Raw genomic sequence first — 13,894 nt, 5'->3', positions numbered from 1 at the left:
AAATTTGAGAAATTATAACATATTATAAATATTCTAAAATTATATTTTAAATTGTACCAAGACTCTTACGGAAAACGTGACTTTTTAAAATGATGAGAGTTTTCTTTATTTTATAGTGTAAATCCAATTCAAGAACTGCAAATGCTTGGTCGAAGAGGTGACAATAACAACTCTGATGACGATCCTCCTTTTAATTTTCAGGTAAATGTGAAAATGAAAGGAAATCAATAATGAAATCGTTAAATTCAGTTCGGGTTTAACCCATTATTATACCTATAATGAAATGATTTTTTCATGTATTAATTTACTTTCAGGGAATGTTACGGAAAACTCATCATCAACGAGCGTCAATGAAGCGAACTCCGATTTTCGAAAGTTACAATTCCACATTAGCTGGAAACACATCGAATTATGAAAAGGATTTCTCATCTAGTACTAACGCAAAACACAATTTCAGTAGAAAAGATTCACTAGAATGGAGTCCAAATGAAATGGTTCAAATGTCTGAAGAATATGGGAAAAACAGTAATTGGAAAGATGACAAAAATATATTTAAAAAAGGAAAACCAATTACCACAGAACTAGCGCCTGGAATAATTGTTCAAGGGTTTATTACTGAATTATAATCCACAAGATTTTCACAGTGAATTGTTTATACAGCTACTGTAACATTCTATTAATTGTCTACCATATATTTACCAATTTAAACTAAATTTTAATAATATTTAATCTAGTTATAACAATGTATGATTTAGAAAATTAAACTTGAAATAATTCATTGAAATTGTAATTTTGTATTATAAAAATCATTACTCATTATTAGAACCTCTGAAAGGTAGTTATGTGTATTCAGAGCAAAGATAAGAATTAAAAGTAAGATGGAAAGAAATCAAAGAATCAGATAACTAGTAAACATTAAAAGCTGCATCAGCATTAGTAAATAAAAGTAAATAAATCGAGCTCTATTTTATATTCTGAGAAAGAATGTTAAAATGCGAAAAAAAATCTTATTGCACCAACTACATTCATAGTTGTTTCAATTACTTTTTGGTAGTCGAGACAACTTTTTAAATTCTGTTGAGGACTATTTCTGAATTATTGATAATAGTTGAAAAGTATAGTCAAATCTAATGGAAACTTTTTAGAGTCAATGTTTGTTAATAATCAATAATTTTATAGAAAAATGTACCTTCTTGCACTCGAGGGAGTTGTAATATTACCTTCTTAGCCGCAGCAGTAATATTAGCCAATATTAAATGTACTATTGTTTCGTTTTTTAGAAGGAATGTTGAAAACTTTAACATTATATCAATAATAATAATAATTTTAACTTGCATTACTTGCGTTCCGCGAGCAGGCTCTGTTCTTGCAGGCGACCTTGATGAACTTTGCAGTTGCTGCTTCTGTCTCAACTGTTATTGAGACTGATCTTGCCGCAGTATTGCCGCCGGTCGAAGGGGCTGTTGCCTCTCTCCATAAGTTTTGTAACAGTGCGCCCGTGTGGAATCTGCAGTAAATGCAACAAAATTATTTCAAAAAATACGTAGAAAAAACTGATTTTGACGAATTAAATGTAAACAAACTAAAAGAATTTTACATTATTCAATTTATAAACACAAATTATATTCTATGATTAAATAACAAACTTAAAGTTTTCTCCAACTTTTGAAGGCCCTGTGTTTACATTGAACCATCTCCATATATCTCTATTAAAACCTCTATTCGAAAATAACATTTCTACTTGCCCATTATAAAAAAACAAAGTTACTGGTCAGTATATTAGAGCAGATAACTTGAAAGTCTGTGATATAAACTGCAAGTTTAAAAAACCTCCTATTTCAATAAAAACCAATAAAAACCTTGATTCATCTTTATTAAAACTTTAATGTTTAAAGTGAATAATTTTATGTTGTTCTTCGTTTTGTCTTATTTTATATTAAAATAATCTATTTAAAGAATTCAGATTAAACTATATTTATTTAAATAAAGTTAATCAAAATACAACATCTCGGAAATAAACGTTAATAATAATACTATACAAGTATAATAATTTCTGTCGTTGGCATTTAATTTTTATGAGCTATTTTATCTGATTTTGAACTTGGAAATCAGATTATAGTACCAAGTTCTTTAACAACTTGCAAAAAATATTCAAATATTATGATTTATTTCTTTACTTTCATGCAGTATTTAAAGGATTTTTCTTTAATTTACATATTATAATAATATTCCACAACAATGCAATTTGTTAAACTCAAATCAATTTTAATATTTTAAATACCAGGTGATTACATTATTTAAACAATTAACTTTCAAACCCGTGTTCCCCTTCTTCGGGGAACAAAATATAAACCTTCGACTTTTGCAGGAAATACAATATAAAAACTCGACCGACTTGCATGAGATATTAATTAAAGCTCTTTGAATGAATTGACCAAAGGTGCGTAAATCATACCTTGAAATTGAATTTGAAACGATAGAGTGGGGAGATATTTTACACACGGCGGCTGATGGCCAAACTTTTCGCAAGCTTGCGCATTTCTAAAGCATGGAATGATATAGGTCATTTTTGTTGTAGCTCAAAAGGAGACAATGTTAATAAACTGTCTTTTCCGTGCGGTAAACAGAGGGAAAGTTTACACTCTAAATCTGAATCAGTGAAAATTTCACTGATTTCAATTCAGTGGCCCAGTTGTCTTTAATTCTTCAGTCGGATTTCACTGAGAATCAGTAAAAACCACTGATTGTCAGTGAAATTCCACTGATTCATCAAAGAAAACTGGGCCACTGAATTGAAATCAGTGAAATTTTCACTGATTCAGATTTAGAGTGTAACTCTTTTTAAATGTTATGAATTTTGGTTATTTGAATAATATAATCAAATATTCTATTTTGTTATATAAACCTTAGTTTTGAGTAATTTTCAACAAAGTTTGTTCAATCTAAATAAATATTTGTTTAAATCTGTAGGAGCGATAAAAATAGCATACTTATCGCTGAAAATAAATTAAATTTCGCTAGACTTGGAAAGTACAGTTTAATTTTTGCGCTCGAAGAAAGAATTTAGTCACCTGAAGAAAACTTTTAGCTCAACTAAATAAATGTTTGGTTAACTGTATAACAATACACTTTCTTGGTTCATTCAACCAAAATTTTGTTATTTTAAATAATTTTTTTTCTACAGCAAGTGTTTTCTATACTTCATCTTTTTATCAATTCTTCATTTGTACACAGTATTAAATTTAAAAACAAGATAGGTATTAAACAAGTTCAAATAATAAAACAATTATTTTAATTAATATTTTGTCTTTTATTTTCGACAGTGTTTGAAATTTCTATTATAGAGTAGAAATAAATCTTAATTTTCCAATTATTTCAGAAAAAAAATGTCTTTAACCCTCCGTCAGATACGTGGATCCTGTCAGACCCTACGATTTTTATCTTTATTTAAATATATTTATAATTATACTAATAACTAGAAACTTGTATTCTATGGTTGTCTCATAAACTTTAAGAAGCTATAACGATTTACAAAAAAGACAACCAGTCGAAAAAGTCTATCCTCGGAATATTTTATGAATCATAGTTGATTGATTCATCCTTTTCTTCTCATTTTCTAAAAAACTGAGATTTTCTTTTGAAAATGTGTATATAAAAAGTATCATTCAAAGAAGGTTCTCCTTATTCAACTTGAAAGTAGCATTTGATCTTAATCTTTTTTTTATATAAAAAAACTTGCAATTTATTAACAAATTTTCATTAATAATGGCAAAATTAAGGAGAAAGATTCTGAGATTATTCAATTTAAAGAGTAATATATTAATAAATAAATGCTAGTCTCTTTTGAATATTTTTGATAGATTGTATCTTCAAATGTTCATCTAAAATTATTGTATATAAAAATCTGTTGAATTACTGAATTATTTTTACTCAAATCGAAAATGATACACATTCAAAGAATTAAAAATTACCTTAAGAAAGAATTCTTTCTATTTTTATTTATGTAATAAACATTTGCGTTTAAATGAATATTCTGTTTAATGAAAGTCCTATGAAATAATATTTCCTTGCTAGGTATATAAGATTCCATCTAAATTCTGTATATTCTAAATTACAATGTTTGATTACGTACAAATTTTGTATAATGAACATTTGTATTGCAACAATTCAAAAGACAAAATATTTAGTAATTAGGTAATCAATTAAATTAACTGCAAAATAAAAATTTATTACTCTTAACCTTAACGAATGAAATTTTCAGTCAGGTAGGGTTAGGCACAATAGCTTATGCTTAAAGCACTGTTCAGAACTATTAGGGTGCGATCACATGTGGCCAGGGATGGGTTTTGACGCGTCACTCGAGGTTTTATACGTATAATACATTTTCGACGTATTATACGTATAAAACTGTATAAAACTAGGTAAAATACACCCTGATGCGCCTTCCTTCCGGTTGAGTTCTGCGCATCGAAAATAAATAGAAAAACGATGCGCGGAAGGAAGGCATTAAAGCATCAGGTGTACATAATCATGATAGCAGACTTATTTTGACATGTTTACCCTCTTTACCTTAACCTCAAATGTTTGTTATTTATTATTCATATTCCTATTATTCCTATATTTAAATTTAAAACAAAATTTTAATTGATAAAAAAAGTTTTGCACATGTTACACCATGCTATTCAAATGGGTGATGTCAGCACGTCGCGTCCACGTCCACGTTGATCGTGCTCATTGTAGACTCTACTTAATTGTTTCATTACGTTTACGTTCCGTTCAAGAGTGCTATTGTGGACTCAACGACATGGCAAAGATAAAGCGAGACGCAACGCAAAACGCGCTAGAAATGCATGGTATTTTTGTGCGTTTCGCGTTGCGTCTTGCGTTACCTTTACCATGTAGAAGCAGCATAAGAAGGATAGAAGTATATGTCTTTCTTTCTTCTCTGTCTCATTAGGGAGCGTTCAGACCTCCACATGCAAAACTTATGCATGCAGGTTGCCATGGTAGCGTTCAAGAGTGAGAGAGAGAGGAAATTATTCTATCTCTCTCACTCTTGAACGCTACTATGGCAACCTGCATGCATAAGTTTTGCATGCGGAGATCTGAACGTTCCCTCATTCAACGCAAAGCGCAGCGTTCGAACGCAAGCATGTAAACACCGCCTAAAGGCCTTTCTCCAATAGGTTTTAAAAAGTGTGCGAATGACTGCGTTGCGTTGATTTTTGCATGTGTTGATATAGGCCTTTCTCCAATAGGTTTTAAAAAGTGTGCGAAGGACTGCGTCTGCGTTGGTTGCTATAGCAACACATGCTAAAATCAACGCAACGCAGTCATTCGCACACTTTTTAAAACCTATTGGAGAAAGGCCTTAAGAAAATTTGTCTATTGTGAACTATTATTCTAAAGGCCAACGCAGAATAGATCTGTAACCGGAACCGCAATCGTAAGCGTAAGCGTAAGAATGAGTTAGAGAAGGATAAACAATATACCTATCCTTCTTTAACTGATTCTTACGGTTACGCTTACGATTGCGGTTCCGGTTACAGATCTATTCTGCGTTGGCCTTTATTGTGGAGCTCTGCAGAGGCTATGTATTGCTCAAGATAATTTGTCTATTGTGGACTCCACCTTTAAAGATACCACCCTCTTTCCTACCTTTTTCCACTCTATTGGTTTATTTCTCAAAGATTGTTTTGTGTTGTGTTGGCTGCTGTGTAGTAACCAATGTATATCAACAAAATTTAACTGTCTTATTGTTTATTAAATATTAAAAAATGGCAGAGAAGAATAAAGCATTGAATCATGTGAAACATATTCCTAAAGATGCTCAAGTTATTATGTCCATTATGAAAGACATGGGTATAGTGGAGTACGAGCCAAGAGTTATAAACCAACTTCTTGAATTCACGTATCGTAAGTGAATTATCGTATCTTTTAATAACACTACTTTTAATAATAAATAAACCGAATTGTTGATAGTGTATTTTATTTGTCACATAGGCTACGTTACTTGCATACTGGACGACAGTAGAATTTATGCCAATCATGCAAAGAAAAAGTTTATAGATTTAGATGATGTTAGGTTAGCAGTAAAAATGCAATTAGAGCGGAGTTTCACTAATCCACCACCTCGAGATGTTTTGTTGGATGTGGCACGCTTAAAGAATAATGTTCCTTTACCATTCGTAAAGCCAAATAATGGCTTAAGATTACCACCTGATAGATATTGCTTGAATGTGACCAATTACAAATTGAAAAATACTTTTAAGAAAACAATGAAATCTTCAAGTGCCATGATTGGAAATAATAATTCTAGTGGACAAGCAAGAATGAAATTAGATAATAATAAAGCCAGTCTCTCAGTGGTGAAGAGACCAGGAACTCTTACTACTGTTGCAAGAACGCAGACTATTTCAATACCTAAACCGGTTTTTAAATTTTCAGCAGGTATGTCTACAAATGTTGCATCTCACTTTTCCAACTTTTTCTTAAAACACAACACAAAATAAATTTAATTATTTTAATTAACAGGAACTTCAGCACCGACGATGAAAACGCCAATTATTAAGTCTCAAATGCAACAAACGTCTGGACAAACGTTATCTGTGGTAAAATTAAAAAGTGATTCAGATTCAGTTAAAAGAAAGAGGGAGGAAGATGATTATGATGTAACTTAAAAGTGAGTGTTACGAGTTCTTACTAGGTGTGGGAAACTAAAGGCAAAGTGATTTTCTTTCTTTTCCAAAAAATATTCGAAAGAATTATTGCACGAGTTTGTAACTTTGTTCATTTGAGTAGAGATTTTTGAAGAAAGTTTACTTTTAATAGCAGTGTTGTGGAATTTGTTTGCAAACATAAAAATTACAGATTTCTTGTTACTTACTTTGCCTCTAGTTTTCCTAATTCTAATAGAAAAATGATAATTTTCCAACAACTATTCAAGAATCAACTATTTAAAAATTTAATTTTAGTTGTAACTTTAATTGAGAATTTCACGTTAAATATTGTCAACAACAGTTAATAGGACATTGTATCGTTATTCAAGTTATTTTTTTCTTGTTTCCCCCCATTACTTGATTGCAAATCAATTTCATTTGTTCAAAAATTCAATGAATTGAGTTTGGTATATTTTGTATTTACAGTTATAGACACACCAATTGAATAATTTACGATAAAAATAAAAAAAACATGCGATTCGCTGCGAAATTTATTCATTGATTTAAAGTACAACAATAAGTTTGCTTTTATCAATTATTTGCTCAAAATTGATTAAATTAACATACCTATAATGTGTTTTTCTACCAAGATTATTAGGAACCCTCACACACGCAAATGGAGAAAGTTTAAATGCGGATTAATAATATGTAAAGAAAGGAATGTGATGCAAATAACTGGAGAATTAAAATTGATGTAGATTTATCTTCAATAGGATACGAAATGTACACACTAATTTACATATATCTGTGTTTATTTATTTCTTTCATGTCGCTGTTTTAGAATTATTTTTCAGTTTCGAAAATGTACAAATATATAATTATTAGGAAAACATTCAGATACTGAATAAATAATTCTACAGCGTATTGCACTTTATTTTTAGAGTACAGAATTTTTTTATAAATATATTTAGAACGAACATTTATTATTCTTATTTTTTCAAAGTCTAAATATTTCAGATTTGAATTAAATGACAGTTTTTTAAGATTTTTCTATTCATTTAATTTAACTCAAAGAGTTAAATCTACATATATGTACACATAATATTTAACCATTCAATCAATAAAATAGTCTGACATTTATTGCGCACTTTGAAAAAGATGGAATAAATTGCTTGGAATAATATTAATTTAACATAAATTGGCTACAAAAAGTAAATTAAAGTATCATAGTATGTACCTATTTATACTGTGAAACTTGCTCTCTTTCAAAATACGAATGATATATCTTTAGAAAATATTTTCAATTTCTGAATATTTTCGATCCCAGTAATTTCCAAGAAATATCCAATCTTCTTGATTAGTGTAGGGATTCATTTCAGTGCGAAACCATCTAAACAGATAAAAAAATAATAATATTAAAATAATTAATTAGTAATTTTGAAATTATTACAAAAATGCTAATCCTAATCATTAATGTAATTAACTACCTTGGAGACCAATCTGGGCATTTTTTCTGTTTTCTTAATTTTTTAGAATCACGTTGTTTTTCTTCGAGTCTCGCTTTTTCCACTGCTGCACCACTTCGATCCCCAAATTCTAATTTACGAATATCTATTCTCAGTCTTGAGTCAGTTGGACAAAGATATTTTTCCATTCCTGGTACCATCTCATTTAAAGACATTGCGAATGTTGTGAATTGATAAAACTAATAACAGAATTGAATGAAAAATTATTTAAAACGTCTTTTATATATTATTAAAGGCTTAAAATAAAGAAGCTTTTGCGATTGAAAATTCCATTAATAGATATAACTATCATTCTTATTAATTTTATTCGCGTTGGAAAAATGGAATATCCAAACCTTTTCATAAATAGTTATATCAAGTGATTTACAGAAAAATATACATACATCTGGGCTATTAGCAGGTCTTGCGGTTGCCTCCCATAAAGTTGTCGATTCTGGTATTTCGTCTAGAAACGATGAATTTTCATCGCCTTCAAAACTTGAAGAATCATCAACAGCATCCTGTAATTTTTTCGTGCGTACATAATTTTTCAAACATTAAATGATGGTACAGAAATTATGTGCATATATAGTAATATTTTGTGTTTTGCTTTCTTTTTTTACTTTAAACAGCCAAAATGAATGTTTGCATTATAGATATTGATAAATTATTTCAAATAGTTTAGTCAAATACATAATTGGATAAATTCCTACACTGAAAAAAAAAACTAGTAGATTTGACTACTTTTTAACTACTCTACGTAATTCAATAGGTCCTCAACTGAATTCAAATAGTTGTACTAACTGTCATAAAAGCAGTTAAGACAACTAAGAATGTAGTTGGTTGAATGTGATTTAGTAGTTTATTTGACTAACTTTAAAGTAATTATAACAACTAAGATTTTGGTAGTAGATTTTACTACTTAAAGTAATTCGATAGGCTTTAACGACATTTTTGTTGTAGAATTAACTATTATTTTGTTTTTAAATCTACTACTTTAAGTAGTAGGTTTTACTACCTAAAGTAATTCGATAGGCTTTAACGACATTTTTGTTGTAGAATTAACTATTATTTTGTTTTTAAATCTACTACTTTAAGTAGTAGGTTTTACTACCTAAAGTAATTCGATAGGCTTTAACGACATTTCTGTTGTAGAATTAACTATTAAAAGTAGTTAATGATCTGTTTTATAAAGTAAAAATTAACATCTTTTTGTTTTTGTCAGCAACTACTTAAAAGTAGTAGAATTATTTATTATTATTTATTAATTATTATTATTACTGAAATTCATTTTTCATCTCCTCTAGCATTCCTATTGGTCACATATACTTTATAATTTTCAACACTTATGTACATAATGGAGAAAAATCCTCAAACGCCGGGGATTGAACGCACGACCCTAACATTCGCAAACCGATAACCTAACCACCTAACCACGCTCGCACGCTACGATGGTCTGCATGAAACCTGATGACATTCTTGACATAGATCAACCGACAACTGTAGTTCATTTTACAATGTAATGTAGTAGTATTTACTACTTTTACTAGTTCTTTTTATCTTCTTTAAATTCTTATTTCTGAACTTTGCTTTATTTAAAAATGCTGTTCAATCCTTTCTAATTACTTTAAGTAGTACAATCTACTACTCAATGTAGTAAAACTTAAGTTCAAAAAGTTAAAATTATCTATTATTTTCTCACCAAAACTACTGCATTGTGTAGTAGATTTTGCTACTTAGAGTGGTTCGATAGGCTTCAACAATATTATTCATTTATTTTTATTACTCTAATGTTGAAGTCAAATCAACTACTATAACTACATAAAAGTTGTAAAGTCTATTACACGAAAAAGGTTTGACTAATAAAAAATTAGTTCCCTCTACTACTTCACGATAGTCAGTTGTGCAAGTCACGTGTTGTTTCAAATTCAACCGTATAAATTCTTTAATTCAACAATTTGGTGTTAACTATATTAAAGTAGTAAAATTTACTAGTTAAGAAAGTGTTACGTTACTTACAAAAGTAGTCCCTTTTACTACTTTCTATTTATTACTATAAAATTGTTAAATTTACTACTTATGAAATGTTGAGTAAACTATTATCTTAGTTGTTCTTACTTCAGCACTGTAGTCAATTCTACAACTTACCTGTTGTTAAAATTTAACTACATATATTAGTAGAATCAACTACTATTTATCAACTACATAAAAATAGTTAAATTAACTACGCAAACCGGGTTAGACTAACTAAAAAAGTAGTTGTTTTTACTACTTTTCACTTAACTACCCAAAGGTAGTTGAATTTGTCAGCCTAATTTTTTTCAGTGTATAATTGTTTAAAAAGGTTGCTTTTAATTTTTGTTGTGAATAATATTGAGTTTTAATTTTTTCCAATTGTTCCATTGCTTCCCAATGTTATTTGTCGCAACATACGAGGAGCACTAACCTGATGCACTGGCTTAAATGCTCCCACTTTTAAGCTATGCAATTTCGCCAACATCCTTTTATGTCCTGAATTTCCTAAAGGACTTTTCGTTTCTCTTCTTAATTTTTCATGTGCATCTTCATATGACAACGGATCACAAGATCGTAATCCTTCAGTCCACTTGCCATACAAATAAAGCAATTTCCTTTTACTACAAAAAATATAGTTGAATTAATTGCATTTCAATAAAAAAGATGAATGAATACATTATTTTGCGTTAAATATAAACATTCTATAGCGAGAAAATAATTTTTAAGTATGAGCCAGCTCTGTCTGGGATTAAGATAATAGTTTATTAATTAAATAATTTGTAAATAATAAAAAATAAATAATAATGTAATTATGTAAATGATTATTCGTACGGTAGATGTGTGTCAGAAACAGTGTGTTTACTACTATTTTTTACAGAAAACAATACATTTACTTTTCGTCTGTTATGAATCCATCTACTCTGTGAAGATCTTTTCCATTTGTGCCAGCAGTTTTAAAGTTTAAAATGGCTGTTAACATTTTTTCTCCATTTTGTTTTATTTCCAAGGCACCCAATTGTTCCATCCATATTTGTCCAACCAAAACATTATGAAGAATACAGTTAACATTTTGCCAGGTATATGTCTCATTCCACCTGATATAAATTTGTAATATTTTTTGAAAATGTTTTTAACCGTTTTTAAGAAGATTCTAGTAATGAAAGATGAATTAAAATAATAATTTGATTCAAAATCAAATAAATGATTACTAATCATATCAAATAATTTTTATTCAAGTCAATTGAATTGTATAAATACAATTTAATAATTTATTTGATAATAGACAAGTAATAATTGGTTATTTTAATCAAGTAAATTTTGGTTTCACTGTGGTATTATACTGTAATAACAAAAGAATTATAAAATGTATCCTTAAATTAAACTCACTTTAACAATTTAACTGTTAATATGCCTTTTGGATGTATCTCTACAGATTTGCCACAAAATTTTAATTTGGGATTTATACTTCCATGGAATGTAAAGTTTTCACTTTCCGCATGAAAAGCGGAAATTGGGGGATGATGTGAAACTTGTTCACATAATATTCTATGAAGAATCATAAAAATTACAATTGCACTTTGATAAAGTTGTAAACTCTTTAGATATAAATACTGCGAATGTATAATAAAGATGAAGTATTACCGAAAATCATCATGCTGTAATTCATATGTTTCACCCAGTAATGGATTAAACGGCTTTCCCAATCGATTCCAGTTGGAAGCCAATGCACTTACTGCAAATGCAGCTACATACTGTAAAAATTCTTTTTATAATTATTATTTACATAAAATCAAGTACGTACACCTACACAAGTTGGCTGCTACAGTTTGAAAAGTAGCATTGCTCAACAAAAATGCTTACCATTACAGGGAAAAACCTTTCATTTCAAAATTTAACAAGCAGATTATTAAACTTGGGCTACTCGATGTGGGCTGCAAAATATTAATAGTGTCACAGTTTACTATATATCTGCCACAGCGAAGAGTAAACAATATAATCATAAGCTAATAGCTCAAGTTTAATGATATGTTTATTAAATTCTTAAATAAAAAGTCTGATGAAAGAAATTTTATTTTATTCTGTATCCACATAAATTCAATTAAAAGAGTTAATTATCGTTATTGTATTATATGTATAAAGTTTAAAGTTGACCTGCAGTCTGCCAATGGATGTTGGTTCCAAAGAGGCCTTTTCTAGTAAATTTGAATATTCCATGTACTCAGCTACTCGTTGAAGAAACGACAACGGTTCATTGAATATTACTGGCATTGTTATTTTACTTAAATCTTTTCCCAAAGACAAAACAGAACAAAGATTTACTTCTGAATGTCCCTCGGCAGGCAGAGATGTCCTTTTCATTAAAAAATGTGTAAATTTACATTGAAACAAACAAGATTTTTAAAGTTGCGACTATAGGTATTATTATTCTTAAATTTCATTTCATTTAAAATTATATAAAAAAAATATATATATTTAAAATATATTTATATAACATACCTATATAATATATTTATTTGAAAGTATATTTTCTTATTTTCTTATTATCTTCAATGAAAAGCAGCAATTTTATTTAAAGTTTTCTCTCATAAATAGGCACTATTTAAAATTTATTATTTACTAACATTTTTAAGAGTGAAAAGATTATTATTTACATGTACAACTTGTAATAAAATTTATTTGAGAATTAATTTTTCAACTTTTAGAAATATCTATTGTTTAATTTTATTTACAAAAGAAAAGGTTTATTTAGTTTGATATTTTTTAATTTATATATACAAATTTACAAACCTGTATTTGTACTTTTCAGTGTCCATTGTTTTATTCTATTCAACTTGTTCTTAAAAGCTTAATTTAAAGAATGTATTTTTTTACAATCACTTTTTCATGACAAGACATTAATTGTAGAATTATAGATGCACAAATTGTTTTCAAAACAATCAAAAATAACTCAATGTTTATATAGAATAATATTTTAATGTATAACAATGATTCAAAGAAGCAAAGTAAAATTTTTATCCACTTTACGATAGAGTATTTGACTTTTAAAACAATTTACGCTGCAATATACACATGTACACAAAATATTCTCATCTTTGTCATATATATACACATCAAAAATATCACTCTATTAATAAGTAGCTGAATTAAATGAAATCACACTGTACAGATTTGTTACTTGACAGATGAGATTTTTGATATTTTAATTTTTAACTCTTTTATTCTTCTTACTGTTCTTCCTAAATTGCTAAATATCAATAAAGTCGAGCATGACTGCAAGATGTTAAAATCCATTCCAGTAAAAATGAAATTTGATTCGTCCTCAAGATGCGCTTGCGTCAGAATATAAATTTAAAAGTCCTTTATTATAAAAACCTTGGAAATTTTTTAAATAATAATAAACATTTTATCGTTCGTTAAACTTTTCTTTAATATAAGTATACGTATTATATATCTTGATAAAAAATTAAAAGGTTTTCTTTCGGTAGGATTTTTATTGAAAAATAAAAAAAAATAATTTCAAGATTTAGTATTTAATCTTCACATCATATGGAAGGGATTAGTTTGTTGAAAAAATTTTAAAAAAACCTAAATTATAATTTAGTTTTTGTATAAAAATTTCCAAACCATAAATATCTACAGGCAAGGATTGATCACATACATAAAATATTATATGACATGTTTCCACTTGGCTAGATTTATATCTACATATATAAT

The 13,894-nt window shown here is 28.5% G+C and overlaps 4 protein-coding genes across 12 annotated transcripts in view; 2 read left to right on the top strand and 2 right to left on the bottom strand.

The window, feature by feature from the left end:
• Positions 1-784, top strand: part of LOC122501569 (neither inactivation nor afterpotential protein C) — a 38,095-nt gene extending 37,311 nt beyond the window's left edge. For all 3 annotated transcript variants that reach the window (XM_043611130.1, XM_043611129.1, XM_043611131.1), the window contains 2 exons: positions 117-201; positions 315-784. In XM_043611130.1, coding sequence (XP_043467065.1) covers positions 117-201; positions 315-626 — 397 coding nt within the window. In that variant the 3' untranslated portion in view covers positions 627-784. The remainder of the gene's footprint in view (positions 1-116; positions 202-314) is intronic.
• Positions 1-4,310, bottom strand: part of LOC122501574 — a 134,023-nt gene extending 129,713 nt beyond the window's left edge. Inside the window, exons 1-2 of one of the 3 annotated variants that reach the window (XM_043611137.1) lie at positions 3,972-4,227; positions 1,341-1,507 (exon numbers count right to left, since the gene is read on the bottom strand). In XM_043611137.1, the coding sequence (XP_043467072.1) occupies positions 1,341-1,507; positions 3,972-4,090 (286 nt within the window). In that variant the 5' untranslated portion in view covers positions 4,091-4,227. The other 2 variants (XM_043611138.1, XR_006301578.1) reach the window with 2 other exon arrangements.
• Positions 4,311-5,679: 1,369 nt separating this feature from the next.
• Positions 5,680-7,461, top strand: LOC122501595 (transcription initiation factor TFIID subunit 9). Of its 3 annotated transcripts, none has more exons than XM_043611184.1 (4): positions 5,680-5,916; positions 6,004-6,450; positions 6,535-6,682; positions 7,310-7,461. In XM_043611184.1, the coding sequence occupies exons 1-3, from the start codon at positions 5,778-5,780 to the stop codon at positions 6,678-6,680; spliced, it is 732 nt and encodes a 243-aa protein (XP_043467119.1). In that variant the 5' UTR covers positions 5,680-5,777; the 3' UTR covers positions 6,681-6,682; positions 7,310-7,461. The 3 variants fall into 3 exon arrangements, with proteins under 3 accessions (XP_043467119.1, XP_043467118.1, XP_043467117.1); XM_043611183.1 differs by having other exon boundaries at positions 7,146-7,461; XM_043611182.1 differs by having other exon boundaries at positions 6,535-7,461.
• Positions 7,454-13,448, bottom strand: LOC122501593 (oxysterol-binding protein-related protein 2). 3 transcript variants are annotated; one of them, XM_043611180.1, is made up of 10 exons: positions 13,345-13,445; positions 12,968-13,056; positions 12,332-12,530; positions 11,822-11,931; positions 11,567-11,725; positions 11,074-11,274; positions 10,611-10,800; positions 8,569-8,685; positions 8,147-8,364; positions 7,454-8,049 (listed from the first exon to the last, which is right to left on the bottom strand). In XM_043611180.1, the coding sequence occupies exons 2-10, from the start codon at positions 12,991-12,993 to the stop codon at positions 7,947-7,949; spliced, it is 1,323 nt and encodes a 440-aa protein (XP_043467115.1). In that variant the 5' UTR covers positions 12,994-13,056; positions 13,345-13,445; the 3' UTR covers positions 7,454-7,946. The 3 variants fall into 3 exon arrangements, with proteins under 3 accessions (XP_043467115.1, XP_043467114.1, XP_043467116.1); XM_043611179.1 differs by having other exon boundaries at positions 12,968-13,448; XM_043611181.1 differs by lacking the exons at positions 12,968-13,056; positions 13,345-13,445 and adding an exon at positions 12,041-12,111 and having other exon boundaries at positions 12,332-12,472.
• Between the last annotated feature and the right edge of the window lie 446 nt (positions 13,449-13,894).

This window comes from Leptopilina heterotoma, unplaced genomic scaffold (assembly GCF_015476425.1).
Source record: "Leptopilina heterotoma isolate Lh14 unplaced genomic scaffold, ASM1547642v1 Lhet_212, whole genome shotgun sequence".
Classification (NCBI taxonomy): Eukaryota; Metazoa; Arthropoda; class Insecta; order Hymenoptera; family Figitidae; genus Leptopilina; species Leptopilina heterotoma.
Note: the sequence above shows the minus strand (reverse complement) of the source record. Positions and strands in the feature narration are given on the sequence as shown.